This window comes from Delphinus delphis, chromosome 5 (assembly GCF_949987515.2).
Source record: "Delphinus delphis chromosome 5, mDelDel1.2, whole genome shotgun sequence".
Classification (NCBI taxonomy): Eukaryota; Metazoa; Chordata; class Mammalia; order Artiodactyla; family Delphinidae; genus Delphinus; species Delphinus delphis.
Window position 1 is genome coordinate 63,724,464 of NC_082687.1, and position 17,692 is coordinate 63,742,155.

Below are 17,692 nucleotides of genomic sequence, written 5' to 3' on the forward strand. Positions count from 1 at the left end.
ACCTGCCATTGAATTGCAATTTGATTCTTTGCTCATGGACTAAATGATGTCTTAGCTTTTGTCCACCCTCTTATAGAGAGGTCATATTTTACTCAAGGAACAAGTTTTGGGAGATCTCTCATAAATCAAGCTCATTTTACCAAAGGAATAAAGAGTATGAGGAATGCATTTGTAGAGTACAAAAATCTACAACTATTGGAGCACATTTTTACTTTAATGTTGCTTTTAATTTTTTTTTCTTTTAAGCACTATTTAAAATTTTTCCTATAGGGCTATCCTTTAAATTAATAGCATAGTATTAATTTGGTTGATTGGCTGTATTCATACCAATTTATCTAACTTTTATTCTGAACTTTTTGATTTATGGTTGCATTTTTTAAGCCCTGATTTTAGCAATATCATAACTTGAATAATATTTTTATAGGATTTATAAAATGTTTCAAATTATAGTAATAGCATATGTGAGAATAACAATGTAATAAACGCTAAATTTCAAAGAGAATTTCAGATGTCTTCAAATAACCATAGCTCTCCTGACACGGAGGATGAAGAGGATTTCAGCTTGCCATCTAAAGGGGCACTGCCAGGTGCTAGGCAGCAATAGAGAACAGTTTACAAGTCACTTCCTTATGCAGCAAGACAGTATTTCTGACTCATACTATTGTGGGGACCTAGAGCTGATATGAAGATTATTTTAAGCTGAAGCATTTGAGATTCAACAGATGTGGAAAGAAGCCTTCTCAGAGCTTCCCTTAGCTGACTAAAAGCAGCAACATTTGGGAAATAAGGCTGCCATAAATCCCCTGTCTGGGGTAGTTTTATAGCTGCGTTGGGTCTTCGTTGCTGCGCGCGGGCTTTCTCTAGTTGCGGTGTGCGGGCTTCTCACTGTGGGGATTTCTCTTGTTGTGGAGCACGGGCTCTAGGTGTGCAGGCTTCACTAGTTGTGGTGCACGGGCTTAGTTGCTCTGCAGCATGTGGGATCTTCCCGGACCAGGGCTTGAACCCGTGTGCACTGCACTGGCAAGTGGATTCTTAACCACTGCACCACCAGGGAAGCCCATCACCAACTTTCTTATCTCCCATTTGTTCTCCTAAAAATCCACTTGTCTTTTCTACAGAAACCTATTTGTCTTCCCATAACACCTTTTTTCCTCCCTCGTCTCTACTAAGTTAGTCCATAAACCTCTAAATTTAACTATTTAAAAAGCCAACTACTGCTTTTGTTGGTTTTCATATACATACGAATAAACCTTTTTCTCCTGTTAATCTCTTGTGTCAGTTTAACTCACAGGCCCACAGACACTAAACCTAACAGAGTAGAGTAAAAGTTTTTCCTTTCTAACATTTTAGATTCACAAAAGTCAAATTTGCTTACAATGCATTTCCACAACTAAATGCACCCCTCAGCCTGCCCCGCTGAAAGTCATGTGCCTTAAAAACACGAGAAGTTTATTTTGTTCCCTTAAAGCTGCAACTCATTTTATCTGATCATCAAAAAAAAAAATTGGGGGGCTTCCCTGGTGGCGCAGTGGTTGAGAATCCGCCTGCCAATGCAGGGGACACGGGTTCGAGCCCTGGTCTGGGAAGATCTCACATGCCGTGGAGCAACTAGGCCCGTGAGCCACAACTACTGAGCCTGCGCGTCTGGAGCCTGTGCTCCGCAACAAGAGAGGCCGCAATAGTGAGAGGCCAGCGCACCGCAATGAAAAGTGGCCCCCACTTGCCGCAACTAGAGAAAGCCCTCTCACAGAAACGAAGACCCAACACAGCCAAAAATAAATAATTAAAAAAAAAAAATTTGTGTGTGTGGAATATAAGCTGTGTTTTTTGTTTTTTGTTTTTTTTTTTTAGAAAATTGAGGTGTAGTTGACACACATTATATTAGTTTTAGGTGCACACATAATTATTTGATATTTGTATACATTGCAAAATGATCACAATAGGTCTAGTTAACATCCAAGTATTTTCTTTTTTTCAACATGAAAAACTTCCAAGGAGCTGGACAACAGCAACTAATTTAAAGAGGTTTCACCCTGGCTGTGCAAGAATCAGTCTGATTCTTGGGCTATGACTTTATTTTCCTTGAGAAGTTACTTCGTGTAAATTGCAGGCAGGCCGTAGCTGTGGTCTGCCATTTCCCGTGCAGGACTTAACAACTCGCTGCTGCAGGAAGGCCCAGGGAGAGGCTTCGAAACAGCAATTTTTCAGCTAACTTCTTACATTCATTTAGGTAAGTACAGATGCTGCAGAATCCCAGCCAGCCGGCCTTAGCTGTGACTCTGCAGTGCGTGCTAGTGTGCTAGTGCTGCCTATGATTTTATTCTACAAGAGTCACTCCCTGTGTATCAAACCTATGTAGACTAGTTTTTTTTTTTTTTACAATGGAGTTGCAGGAGTTCTTTTTACATATTTTAGAGATTAACCGCTTATCAGATTAACCCCTTTTCAGATACATGGCTTACAAATATTTTCTCCCTTTCATTCTCTAGATTGCCTTTTCACTCAGCTGACTGTTTCTTTTATTGTGCAGAGGCATTTGAGGTTGAGGTCGTTCCACTTGTTTATTTTTGTTTTTGTTGCCTGTCATATAGCCAACCTATGGAAAGAACTTAAATGTCCATCAACAGATAAATGGATAAAGAAAATGTAGTATATTCAGACAATGGAATACTCTTCAGCCTTTAAAAAAAAAAAGGAAATCCTGCAATATGCAATAACATGGAGGAACCTTGTGAAATAAGGTGAAATAAGCCCGTTACAGAAAGAAAATTCTGCATAATTCCACTTATATGGGGTATCTAAAACAGGCAAATTCATAGAATTAAAGAGTAGAATGATGGTGTTAGGGGTTAGGGGGAGGGGGAAATGGGGAGTTGCTAACCAACAGGCATAAATTTTCAGTCCAACAAGATGAATAAGCTCTGGAGACCTGGTGTACAACATTGTACCTGTAGTCAACAATGAGGTATTGTACATATAAAATTTGTTAAGAGGGTAGATCTCATGTTAAGTATTCTTACCACAATAAAAAATTTTTAAAAAAATGTTAACCCATTTTAAACTAAAACAGGGAAACGGGCAAAGGAAAATACAGACACCTTGCCATGGAACATCTCAGTTGGCTGACGAATGATGGTAAAGGAAGATCTTAATATATGAAGATCTCCCGCAGCTTGGACTATTCAGCGGAAGGTCACAATATGGAGAGCCCTCAGCTCCTCCTTCTGTGAAAAGACCTCATAATCATCTACAAAGCCCTGGTTCCTGGCTATTTCTCTGACCTCCGACCTCTCTGTCCACCTCTCTACCCTTTGCTCACTTCACTCTAGAGGGAAGGGCAAAGAGAATTCAGAGATCTCATTAGTATCAAAGGAATATATAAAAGAAGCCATTCCATTAGGGATCATATTTCTTATAAATGACTCTTAACTGGTGAACCCATACTGTTTCTTTGATCTGTGGAATCTAGAGCCTTCCTACTCAAAGTGATGGGGTCCACACACCCAGAAGAAACCAACCTTGCTGAAACCTCGATCTTGGACTTCTAGACACCAGACTCGTGAGAAAATAAATTTCTGTTGTTTAAGCCACCCAGGCTGTGGTCCTTTGTTATGGCAGCCCTCCGAAAACTAATACATAGCATCAACATCACCTGGGAGCATCTTACACTGATTTTCAAGCCCTAACCCAGACCTACTGAATCAGAATCTCTGGGGAGTGAAAGCCCAAAATCTGTGTTTGAACAAGTCCTCTGAGTGACTCTTGTGCAGCTAAAGTTTGAATAGCACTGATCTGGAGCAGTGCTTCTTCAAGCTGTGTATCAGCATCACCTGGGCAACTTCTGAAAGAGAGCAGTGCCTGGGCCTCACCTCAACAATTTGGTCCAGTTGCTTGAGCGCTGGACGGTCAGGGTTTGCATGGGCAGACCTGGTTTAGGTATTTTCTTAAGCTGCCCTGTTGACTCTAAGGTATAGCCAGGGCTAAGCTCCCCAGGTCTAGAGCCTGTTGGCATGATGTGGAAACCTGCAGAAGATATGACTGAGTGTAGGTACTTCGGGTAAAGTGGGGCAGCTTACTAACTCCCTAACCTAAGGAGCTTCACTGGTAGTGTGTGATTTCAAAAACGTACCTTATTCCTTCTCTAGAGATAATGACGCATACCTCTTCCACCTGCAAATCCCCACCTCCTCTCTATGACTGGGTGAGACGGTTAGTTTTATATGTCACCTTGACTGGCCATGGGATGTCCAGACTAAACATTATTTCTGGGTGTGTCAGTGAGGATGTTTTCAGATGAGATTAACCATTTGAATTGGTGGACTCAGTAGATGGCCCTCCTCCATGTGGATGAACTTCACCCAATCCACTGGGGACCTGAGTAGAACAAAAAGCAGAAACAGGTGGAATTTCCTTCTTTTTTTCTTACCTCACTGCTAGAGCTCGGACATCTCATCTAATCACGTCAAGCCCCCAGACTGGGATTTATATCATCAGCTCCTCTGGGTCTCAGGCCTTCAGACCCCAAATGAATTACACCACTGGCTTTGCTGGGTCTCCAGCTTGCAGACGGCAGATCATGGGTCTTTCTCAGCCTCCATAATCTTGTGAGCCGATTCCTCATAATAAATCCCATTTAGATAGATAGATAGGATGAAAGAAAAGAAAGAGACAAAAAGTGAGAGAGGGAGGAAGGAAGGAAGGAAGGAAGGGAGGGAGGGAGGGAGAAAATCCCCTACTGGTTCTGGAGAACCCTGGGCAAGCACAAATGCCAAGGAGGTAAGAGCATCTTACTAGATGGGAGCAGCCTGACACCAGATTGAAAGGGGGAAATTCAGGTGTTCTGGACCTAGTGTTACTGTCCTTAGTCTTGCATGTAATTGGGCATGTGCAAGGCTCCTCAAGAACAGCTTAGGGATGTATGGGGCCATTTCTCCTAAGGGATTAGTAAAGCTTATATTCTAAGCTTCCAGGCTTCCTGTTTAGGATTTTATAAACTCTTCCATGCTGAGGTGTAAATGCCTGATTAGGTTTAGTGAGGTACCCTTTATGCCTGTGTTTACATTTTAAAAAGGGATAAAGCCTTAGGTTATGAGAAAACAATTCTGGAGATGGAATTTTATGCATTAGCAAACTGGCAAGAGAAATGGGGGTTGGACTGGAAAATAATGCACTAATAGCAATAATCACTGAACATTTATCAAGTGCTATGACTATACTTAGAGCACTTCATCCATTGTCCCATTTAATCCTCACAGCAGTGCTGGAGGTAAAGGGGAGAACTTGAACCTAAACCATCTGTGCCTACACAGATCACTGTCTACATTAGCATGACTTTTACCCACAGCCTTCAGTAATAGGTTTTTGGAAACTCTTGCCCAGGAAGATGAAGTTACATACAACTTTTGTTATTGTCATGAAAGTACTCCACTGGTCTCATCAATTCTCAAAGACTCCTTTGGAAACCCTCACCCTGCTGTGTCTGTCAAGTCCTTGCACAATCCTAAACAAGCCGAAAACCTATAAATACCCCACCACTGCCCTCTCTTTACTAGATGCTTCTAAAACTCTGCTGAGGTAGGGATCTCCCTTATCTCAGTGAGCTATAAACTCAGCTTTGCTTTGTCCACAAGCTCTTTGGTGGTGCTTTGGGGAGCAGCATTTGACAGCATTATTCTTAGCTCCATTTTGCAAGTGAGGAAATTGAGGCCCAGAGGAGTTAGTTAATTTGTCCAAAGACACAGAGCTAGTAAGTGGCTGGTCCTGGGTTCAAATCCTGCCATTCTGATTCCAGAAAGCACATTCCTGGCCACATCTACACTGCCTCCCTGTATTATATGAGATCATATAATACAGTCACTTATTCGTTCTCTACCAGCGATCAACCAAGAAAAATCAACACAAACTGTGAAAGAACATGTGTCTTCAGCCTCCCTCTCCTTACTGCCTGTGCTATGTCTCTGCTGTCAATGGTGGTCATAGGCCAGGACCTCCTCAGATAGGTCCTTAGTTGCAAAACCCCGTGGAAGGAGGAGGGGGGAGGTAGGTAAGGTGGGAGGCTCGGCTCTGTCAGTGAGCAATGCACTCCTCTGCCTCAGTTCATGCAGCTTCTTACTAGACAATCACGGGTCACGGGTCACTTAAAAATCCCAGAGAAGCCAGAACTTAAAATGGCTCCCTGACCTAGGCCATGCTTTAAGCTTTGCTGAAGCCAGGAATGTGGTGCTTTTAAACTATCCAAGCCCCAGGGCACTCCTGCCTGCTTAGATCATTACAGAAAACGCGGTGTGTTACCTGGGGTCTGTTACTGCTTTCCTTTCATGTCCATCTGGCCAAGCCTCAATCACCCTCTCCCTGTTCACAGAGCAGCTGCCCGCCCACTGCCTATGTGTCCCTGGTATCCTGGGGTGAATTTGCTCCCCACTTCACACTGAAGACCAGCTGCTTCTTTCTGCTCCCCTGCTCCCCCAGCCCCCTTTCTCTGTCTCCAGCCTTCTGCCTGCCCTGTCTTGCAATCCCTAGGATGCCCAACATCCTGACACTTCCAACAGACCACGCCCTGGCAACAGAGAGCAGGCAGGCAGGCAGATGCATGCTGCTACGGGTGGGGAAGTTTTCCCACCTGGCAGCACCTCCCAGACTGAGAAGAAAAACCAACACAGGGCTTCCCTGGTGGTGCAGTGGTTGAGAGTCTGCCTGCTGATGCAGCGGACACAGGTTCATGCCACGGTCCAGAAGGATCCCACATGCCGCAGAGCAGCTCTGCTTATGAGCCATGGCCGCTGGGCCTGTGCGTCCGGAGCCTGTGCTCCGCAGCGGGAGGGGCCACAACAGTGAGAGGCCCTCGTACCACAAAAAAAAACCCCAAAACAAAAAACAACACAAACTGTGAAAGAATGCATGCCTTCAGGCTCTGTCTTCTTACTGCCTGTGCTATGTCTCTAAGGATGGTCATAGGCCAGGACCTCCTCAGATAGGTCCTCAGGAAGCAAAGCCCTCTGAAGGAGGAGGGGAGAGTTAGGGAAGGTGGGAGGCAGCCCACTCCTCTGCCTCAATTCATGCAGTTTCTTACTGGCCAGTCAGGGGTCACTTAAGTTCAGGTCTGCTGTAGGTTAGTTCACACAAGTTGATAAAGGCACTTAAAACAGCTAATTGAGGGAGAAGTGTGTGCCTGCTCCTTTAGCAGACCCTAACCAAGTACTTGCTCACAAACCTCTGAAAATCAGCTGGCTGCAGTCTGAACCCCTTGCTGCCCTCCCTACCACCCACGGCTCCAGTCTCTTACTCTTACTTTCTCTTACTCTTTCTCTTACTCTCTTACTTCACTGTTTCAGTTCCACACTGCTGAATAACAAACCAACCCCAAAGAGGAGCTTAAAACCATCATTTTCCTTCCTGACCTTTCTGTGGGTTGGCCGGGCAGTCCTTCTGCTGGTCCTGCTGGCTCACTCACATGGAGGCATTCAGCAGAGGGCGAGCTGGCCACCGGGCTCAGAGGGGAAGTCTGGACTTCTCTTGCTATGAGGTCTCTCAGGGAGGCTGGGTTTCTTTCCATGCAGGTCTGGAGCAGCATGCCAAGAAGGCAAGGCTGCTCAGGGCCTGGGCTTGGAAGTCATGCAATGTCACTTCTGCCACCTTCTGTTGATCTAAGCAAGTCACAGGCACCCCAGACTCAAGGCATGGGGAAGTGGACTCCACTTCTCGATAGGAGGATTGTATTTTCATTGGGACTACAATGAGTACCACCAGAGGAAGTAAACTCCATTATCCAAAAAGATGTGAGAAGCATCTTAATATCCGCTAATAATAATGACTAAGAAAACAAAACCTACTTACCATGTACTGGATACTGTGCTAAGTACAATACTTCACAAGAACCCAGTGAGGTAGGTGTTAGAGATGAACAACTGTGCTCCCGTTTCCATGTGGAGAGGGAGAATTGCCCAGAGAAGAACTTCCTGGTTTTTGCCCTCACCCACCCCTATTTCCTCCCGTGGGAGCAGTGACTCCTCCCCTGGTGAATCTAGGAGAAGGAGTGCATTTCTCCCTCCTTGCGATCTTAGAGCCATAAGCAGAGTGTGTTCAGCCTGCTCCGGGGGCAGGTGTGTCTGGTGAACAGAGCCAGGGGCTCAGTTCAGTTCAGGAGGAGGGGGATATTAGAAATCCAATTGGTCCACCAAAGTCACCTTCTCCAAACAGCTTTACCAATTGTAAATGAGTTGTTTTGAACTCCATCTGCCTGGGTTTCTCAATTGTTTCTTAACTCAGGCAGGGAAAGGATGGGTATAATGTACTGGAAACTTCCTAATCTTGACAGCAAACACTATTAGCCCTTTTTCATTGAGAAGTTAAGTAATTTGTACAGGGTTGCACAGCTAATACTTGGTAAGGCCTCATTCCAGACCAACCACCTTGAACCAGAAATGGAATTGCCTTCACCTCCTCTCTCCTAGACTGCAGGAAGCCATGTAATATCGATGCTCCAATTTTTCTTCCTTCAACCAAATCCAGGTTAACAAACAAGTCTTTAACACCTTCTCTGTTCCCACTTGTTCACATCTTGTGTGTCAAGCACTTGCAACCTAGAGGTCGACAGAGGTATCCTGACCTTTGAAAATTTAATTAGAGTTGACTCAAAATCCCTCCCCCACCAGAAGTGTGGGGAAAGTCCTGAGTACCTCCCATTCCCCTGGATTTGGGGTGGGAACACCAGTTTATCTCGTTTTACCTTATTTCTAGTGGGTTGTAAATCCACGATCCTATTTCCATCAAATTATAAACTAGCTCACCATCTTGTATGTGCTAGTTCTTCCCCACACTGTCCCCAGCCATGGAATACAGACACATTGCCTTGATTTCTCCCCTTAAACAGCCCTAACACTGAATGTGTGGGAGTGAAGCAGACCTGATTGGTATGCAGCGTTGGGGGAGTTCTGAGTTGCTCAGGCCCCTCAAGCCTCTGCTGAGACCTGTAACTGTCCATCCTAGCTCCCCTCCTATCTTGCACTTTATTAGGTAAAACTTCAAACATATCTAACAGAAGAGAGACTATTGAATGAATAGTCTAGACAATGAACCCTAGGATTCCATCACTTAGTTTCAACAATCACCAACTCACAACCAAGAGTCGTTTCCTCTATAGCCTCATCCATTCCCCTGTTGGGATTATTGCAAAGCAAACTCTAGATATCACTTCATTCACAATTGTCTCAGCTTGCATCTCTAAAAGAACTGCTTTTAAAAGCATAACCACCATACCAATACCCTTCTAAATATAATTAGCAGCAATTGTTGAATTTCAGCAAATATCAAGTCAGGATTCCCCCTGTCCTGGTCCTCCCTCTTACCCCGTAGCTCCAACCACAGCTAACTGAGATGACTTGCACATGTACACCTGCAGCAGGTCTCAGGTCTCGACGCTACAACACAGACCCATGTAAGGACTGCCTACCTGAACCCGGCCGACTGCTCCATTGGGCACAGTGGGCCCATTGCCTACAGACCATAACATTTTCAGGAGATTACAAAAATGTTTTAGTTCTTTTTATATGAGAAAAAAAGATGAACTTTTAATTTGAAAAAGTCTTAATATATAATATTTATATATTCATCTTTATACTAATGCAGTCATAAAATATAATTTTTAATATTATTTTAAGGAAGAAAGGAACCAGAAAAGCAAAAGTGCCTAGGGTCCCTGAAAGTCATAATACAGCCCTGCAGCCGCCATCTCCTTTTAGATGTCTCAAAGGTGTCCTCTAATCTAAGTGTCCTGAACTGAACTCATGCTTTTCCACTCTTTTCTTCTGGTCATCTCCTGGTGTTCCCTACGTCAGTGAAGGGCTCACTGTTGTGGGAAAGATCAGTCAAATGAGAACACACCCAGGCTGTTTATTCAGAGCCTGCTATGGCCAGGGAGTCAGCCACCATTACTTGCAGTTGGCAGAGATTCAAAGGCAGAGGAGTGGGACAGCTTTATAGTGGGGGGGGGGGGCAAGGGGGGAAGGGGATGGAGGCTTTAGGAATACTCTGTTAGACCCTGTTGGCATGGGGAAGGTGGAGACTGCCTAACTAGAAACAGGGCATCCTATGCGATTGGCTTGGGGAATATATTTGGCTTTCTCTACTTGGTCCTGAGATGGAAGTGGGGGCAAAAAATAGGTATCAATTAGGACCACTGGCCAGATCCTGACCATTCTGGGCTGATTGCTGCAGAGGCTGTGGTTTGGATTCCTGACCTGGTTGCTGCACAGGTGGTGAGTCAGAGTTCTACTGTCATATGTGGCCTGGCCATTGTCCACTTGTATATTCAGACCCTCACTATCTATATATTGTTTCATAAGTTAGAAATCGAGGAATCATCTTGAATGCTTTTCTTTCCCCAACCCCACATCCAATCCGTCACCAAATCTTGTGAAAATACACCTCCTCAAATATCTCTCAAGGCCTGTCTCTTCCTTGCATCTCCACCATGGTACCACCAAACTATTTTCATCTTTCCTCTGATCTACTAAGTAGCCCCCTAACTTGGTCTATCTACCTCCACTGCCCCCTCCCCAATTTATTTGTAGAAGTAATGTTTTCAAAAGGCAACCATGGTTACATTATCCTCATGCTTAAATTATTTCAACAGCTCCCACTGGTTTTAGTATAAAGACTAAAATCTTCAAGGTGGCCTCCAGGGCCCTGTACAGTCTGGCTTCCATCTGCTGCCTCCTCACTGATCACACAACCCCTTTTTTCTTCCCATCTGAGCCACGCTGGCCTTTCAGTCCCCAACACCTCTACCCATCTGCCACAGGGGATTTACTGCAAGGCTGTGCACAGCTCCTGAGGCAGATGAACAGGGAAGGGCCGCGGTGGGGGCCTGGGCAGCTCCAGGTATCAAAAGTAGGAGGAGAACAGTGAAGTCTCATCAGGGCACCACTACTGGGAACGACCGCCTCCAACTACCCCTGCCTCTGCACCGCTCTGCCCATGATCCAAAGCCCCAGAGGACAGTTCAATGAGCTGGCTCAGGTCACATGCCCATCCCTCGGCCAGGGTACCTGGAATAAAAGTCTCAATAAACCTTTATCGATGAAGAGAAATCCCCCAAAGAAAATTGGGAGTTCTTACCAGAAGGAGGAGGAATGGGTGCAGGGTCGCCCCCAAATCAACAAATATCCACTCACCACATTTCCCACTACCTGGACTGATTTCCTGTCCTTTCTTTGTTAGTTAACACGACTTAATTTTTAGATTCCAGCCCAACGTCCTTTCATTAAAGAATCCTTCCCTCACCTTCCCAAGGGAGTCAAAGTTCTCTATTCTGTCATTTTATAGCACTATAACCTCTCCTTCATAGCACTTGCCACTGCTGTGTTTTACATTTATTTGTGAATGTGTGAATAACATCCATGTCTCCCAATTGGCTAAATAGCCTATGAGAGCAGAGCCCATATATGTCTGGCTTACTATGACAGCCTTAGTGCCTAGCACAGTGCCTGGCAAAGCAAAGACATCAAACAAACATTCATTTAATGTATGAGTCAAGCCATAAAGATATTTCTTTTCCCAGTGATATGAAGTATGCCACTCCCCCCTTAGAAGGCAAAAGGAGCTAAATTTTAAACAACTTTTTCCGATTCATACTTTATTACATAATGTTCTTATTTACTCTTTACAATAATGCCACAGGAGCTCACTTTATACATAAAGAAACTGAGGCACAGGGAGTTAGGGAATTTTTTCAAAATCACATACCTGGTAAATGATCCACGTGGGATACAAACCCAGGTCTGATTCCAAAATTCAAGTTCAAATCTACCATATGATGTCATATACCAATCTCACCTCAAAAGAAAAAAAGTGGTTGAGGTAAATATATATATATATATTTTAAATTATATAATCTATATAGTTATATAAAATTCTTCCTCCTAGTTCCAAAAGAAGCTATTTAGAATTGCTACTCATTTTTAAAACAATCTGGAGAGACTGTTCAACATGTTTAGTTTCAGTCCTTCAGATAAAAATCCAGAGTACCGAACATTTCATTGATTGTTCAAGAAAAGCATTAAATCCATGGTTAAATCACAATAAAACAACACCTGGATGATTCATAGTTCAGCACTTTTATAGTTAAATAAAGGTACATAACTTCTAGTTCTGTTTTTCAGTAAGAAATCTAAACAAAGTAGAATGTCTTCTCTATCCCTTTTTATAGTATAATTGAAGGTAAAACTAATAATATTTGGGAATTAAAGAGGTTAAAATTATTACTTAAATGTGAGGTATTTCTTTGATATTACATTTCTTTTTTTTAAAATAGATTTTATTTATTTTATTTTTGGCTATGCTGGGTCTTCGTTGCTGCACGCAGGCTTTTCTCTGGTTGTGGTGAGCAGGGACTACTCTTCATTGCCGTGCATGGGCTTCTCATTGCGGTGCGTGGGCTTCTCATTGAGGTGGCTTCTCTTGTCACAGAACACAGGCTCTAGGCGTGTGGGCTTCAGTAGTTGTGGCACGTGGGCTTCAGCAGTTGTGGCTCGCGAGCTCCAGAGCGCGGGCTTAGTAGTTGTGGCGCACAGGCTTAGTTGCCCCGCGGCATGTGGGATCTTCCCGGACCAGGGCTCGAACCCGTGTCCCCTGCATTGGCAGGCGGATTCTTAACCACTGCACCACCAGGGAAGCCCCTTACTTTTCAATTATAACTATCAGAGTAATAGTGGTCAATTATTACTCACTAGTACACTATTTAAATTTAGTAAAATACAACACCCATTAACAATGGAATGCTTTCCTTTTTACCTCCCTGTAAAATGTGCTGTTATTTATTAAATAGAGGTATTCATTTTGGTACTTTAAGGTCAGTTGCCTTTCTTCATACAAATTTTAACACTACCTTCTCTTTTGAATATTTAGATGAATATATTTAATTTTTCCTACTGTTCAAGAAATCAAAACAAAACATATTTTATATCAGCATTTTAATGAGCTTTGCTTTAATGATTAATTCAATGTGAAGTTAGTCTATACCTGAGTTATGAAAATAGAAAATAATTATTCAGATGCTTGAGTTAGGGGTACAATGATAGTCAAGTATAACAAAATGCTGTTTAATTAAACTTATCTAGTGGGAACTTTCAGTTAAGCTTTCATTTTGTTTTCGAGAACCAGAGGAGGGAAGAAGGGAATATTATCAGGTAAGGCAGAAAAAAACAGTTTTAACCTTCATCTTTTGTCCTGAGGAATTTCAGGCCTTCCTGAACTAGTGGCTTTAAAAAAAATCCTTCGATAGTTTAGGTAGACCATGAATAGTCTCACTGATGGCATATTCCAAAATGAACAATCTTAACTTACCTAAATTTCACAAATCTAATAATAACATTCTCCACCTTTCTCCTAACAGGGAGCTGAAAATCACTCCAAGGCTTAACAGAGACAGTTAATACAGTAGTCTGGGAATAAAAGCTGCAGAAAGGTGGACATTTACAGCTATTACACTCGACAGCTAAAAGGGGTGAGAAGACATTTGAGCTTCTTAGCGAAGTTATTATAACTTTTGGTAGTTAATCACAGGCCTCTGTAGTATTCCTCAATGAGATTATTTAATTATAATTTAACCACTTCTTTAACGGATTCAGGAAGTTTTCAGTTTACACGCAAACACGTAATAAAGACAAATACAGACACACATGTTTATGAACATGCACACACATATACACTCCATGGAACAAGTAAAAATAAATTCAGATTAAAGTACCTGAAACCAAGCAGAAGAGGGGCACAGATGAGCTGTCAATCTCCTGCGGTGGTGGCGGAGGAGGTGATGATGGTGGCAGCTGTTATTGCTTGGTTTCCTGCTATGACTAGTCGTGATGCTAGGAATTTTACTTGCTGAGGGGCTCACCATGTTTGAACATTACATTCATTAGGCTCTAAGATTCTTGTATCCAAGTCAAAGGGAGGAAATAGGCAAAAGGTGAATATAATTTAATTTGAATTATAAATTAATTTTTAAATCTGAATTTAAAAACAGAACCGTAATTCATGGCAAGAAACAATCTGCTTACATGTAGTTTGAATATCACAGACTCTCACCTTTCTTACTGAATTTTCATAGATATCCCTGAATAGATGTTTTTCTTCATTTGTTGTTTGTCCTAAGGGCCATTTCCAGAGGCTTTAATTTAAAAAAATAATAACATTCACTGGAGAGTGTGGTCACTGGAGCTCCCATGACACCTTGCTGGAGGTCCATCTCTTCAGAGTACTTTTTAATGGATACATTTCATCATGTTCTGAAACATACAAACATTGAAGGTATCTCAGAAATGTACTTGGGTTTTATAAATGTCATGACTTATTCTAGACCCAGACAAATTCCAGTTGGACTTTTTGTCCTGCAGTAATCAATTTACATACTAGGTTCAATTTGGGCAATTTAGGTGATTTATTCCAATAGTACAAAAAATACACTTGCTGTGCAATCCAAGGTTGGACAAATCTACCACGGGCCTATCTCAAAAAGCAATGACCGTGAAAAGTGACTGTCTCTCTTCCTGTTTGTTGGATTCAAATTCAATAGCTCTAGACTTGTTTATTTTCATTAGAGCTAGGAAAAGAATTTAGCTTCATTTTAATCAATACACCTACCTTTTTTTCCTACCTAAAAAAAAAAAAAAAATACTAAAACAAAAACCAACCAAAACTATTGTATGGTATTGCCTCTCCAGGACACTAGTTATCTCATTTTCATGTAAATCTAGATAGGCCATAAAAGTTAGTTTACTTTGTAAAATACTAATCCATGGAGAGAATAAAGCAAATGAAATAAAAACTCTGGGCAGATGCAATCTGACAAAGCATTATAATGCTTACCAAACATTTAGCTGCTTCTGTCATTCATGATAAATGACACTGAGCATGAGTGAAGGAACAGAAGTTGGTGGAGATGTGATCATTTAAGGTACCGTACTCCCTCAATTTCATCTACAGATTATATAAAGCATTTTGACTTAGCCACAAAGCCTTCACCATTTCAGTGTTATTTCTTGGTAATGAGGGGACGTTGGAAAAGTAACACAAGGAATGATTTCAGTTCTCAGGATTTATTAGAGAAGGCACTGAGGTGAGATCAGCTACTGGAGAACACAGATCTCACGGGGAAAAGAAAAGCAAAACCAGCAAATATAAGGAAGAATGTATCTTCAGGTCAGTCAGAGCAATGAGACAGCCAAGATGCACGTGAGGATATAGTAAGGATAATAAGGCAGGCTATCATTTTCTCTTTTATTGCATGCTGGAGTCCCCAGACCTGCTAAAGACATGATTACCGGTAACAGCAGCAGTGGTGTTCCCTAGAGGTCTCGTGTGCTTTGAGGGAGTGGGGGCTATAAACTGACAGTACCAGACAAGGGAACTAAGTCATCTAATATGTCTTCTAGAAACATAATGAGTTTGACTGATGTGGCTTTCTGTGCTTAACGCGTAAGAGGTTGTGCCAACTCATGGATCCTCGGAGAACACTGTGCTTTCAAAGCAGCTGGCTTGACTTTAAAGACTTCTGGATCGTAATATACAATACGCACAGGAGTCCTGAAATGGAAAAAAGGATTTGACCTAAAATAAGATGAACAGAAAAGGGAACTAACATTTCTCAGGCATCCACTATGTGTTAGGCACTATATTATCTCATTTTGATTTTCTTAAGCACCACATAAAACAGGTATCATGACCTCCACTATACATATAAGGAAATGAAGGCTCAGGGACGTTGTAAGAGTGACCTGTGGTCAAGTCTAGATGTGTATATGTGTCAGATTCCGAAGGCTTTCCTCTTTCCATAGAAAGTAAATTCTGGAAATTTCTCAATAATGTGACAATGTTAAAACAAGCCAGACAATCCACTGGTGAACTTAAAGAAATCAATTTTTTGAAGTTTTCATCCTTAATACCTTAACCACCAAATAATAATCTTGCTACCAGGACAGACTCTTGAGCACTTGGTCTTACTCCTCACTTTCCTTTGTCAGTGTACAGAGAATGAGTGTCATTTCATTTGATGTTGAACTTTTTTTTTTAAGGAAAAACACATTATAAAAATTTTAAAAATCTGGACTTCCCTGGTGGTGCAGTGGTTAAGAATCCGCCTGCCAATGCAGGGGACATGGGTTCGAGCCCTGGTCCGGGAAGATCCCACATGCTGCGGAGCAACTAAGCCCGTGCACCACAACTACTGAGCCTGCGCTCTAGAGCCTGCGAGCCACGACTACTGAAGCCCGTGCACCTAGAGCCCGTGCTCCACAACAAGAGAAGCCACCGCAATAAGAAGCCCGCGCACCGCAACAAAGAGTAGCCCCTGCTCGCTGCAGCTAGAGAAAGCCCATGCACAGCAACAAAGACCCAAGGCAACCAAAAATAAATAAATAAATAAATTTATTAAAAAAATAAAATAAAAATTAAAAAAATATATTTTATTATATAAGACCAAACACATTTCCTATTCCCTGAGCTCAAGACTACCACTTTTTCAGTTAGGTTTTCTTGATGGTGCTTTAAGTAGGGGATCAGGTATTATCCCTTGAAGGTAACAAAATGAATTGAGGTTCAGGCAAGTTGAGAGGTCTTCTAAAAAATGAGTAGGAATTAGAGGCAATTTCTTCTTTGTTGAATATATTTTCTGATTTATTTGAAATAGTTCATACATGTACATGATGCAAAAACATTGAAAAATACAAAAGCCTATTTAGTGAAAAATAAGTCTTCCTACCATCCTGGCTCCCTAGGCCCCCAAAGTAACCATTGTTACTAGCTTCTTACATACTCCTGTGAGACAGTATAGGCATATGTAAGCAAATATATGGCATATATGTATTTTTTTCTTACACAAATTACAACATATTATGTTTCTGTTCTGCAACGTATTAGATCAATATATGTTAGATAAATAATCCTTATCAATATATGTTAGATAAATAATCCCATATCCATAATTACAGAGTTGTCTCCTAGGTCTAAAGTTCAATACTAGTCCACTAACCCTTTAACTGTAGCCTTATATTTATGGTAAGAAGACCATAGATTTGTCACAATAAATGTAACAAATAAGATGATTTTTAAAATTTTTACTATTTCTTTGATTCATTTCACTGAACTTAATAGGTCAACTTTTCCCTGTCCCTAGCACCCCCTGCCTTTCCTGTCCCATCTTAGCCTCAGATTGACATACCTTGTATTTGGATTAGCTAGTTCTTGAATTCTGGGAGATATCTTGGAATGGATAGCAGCACAAGATACTGGCCAGTAGGCATCCCGGGGAGGTAAATAATCTTGATGAAGAGGCCTGGGCTTAGCTAGAGCTAGTATTCGAGAGCTAGGTTTGGCGAGCAAGGCAGCACAGGATATCTATAGTGGAAAACAAAACGACACAAAAACATACCTCAAATTTCACCACGTCTCCCTCTATTTTCAACTATAGCCCTAATCGAGTCACCATCCTTTCTCTCCTGGATTACTGTAACAGACTCTCCTAACTGATCTCCCTGCTTCCATTCTCACTCCTCCACAACCCAGCCTTCACATAGCAGTTACTGAGGGAGAGAAGGAGCATTTTAACAAGTGTATTCCATGAGCTAGACAGTGTTCTCAGCGATCTGCCTAAATCATTCCCATGCAATCACCGTAACAACTTTATGAGGGAAGTACTTTC

At 42.1% G+C, this 17,692-nt stretch overlaps 1 protein-coding gene across 1 annotated transcript in view; it reads right to left on the reverse strand.

The window, feature by feature from the left end:
- Positions 1–15,464: 15,464 nt before the first annotated feature.
- Positions 15,465–17,692, reverse strand: part of SPMAP2L (sperm microtubule associated protein 2 like) — a 58,214-nt gene continuing 55,986 nt past the window's right edge. Inside the window, exons 8-9 of the mRNA XM_060011739.1 lie at positions 17,213–17,388; positions 15,465–15,579 (exon numbers count right to left, since the gene is read on the reverse strand). Coding sequence (XP_059867722.1) covers positions 15,465–15,579; positions 17,213–17,388 — 291 coding nt within the window. The remainder of the gene's footprint in view (positions 15,580–17,212; positions 17,389–17,692) is intronic.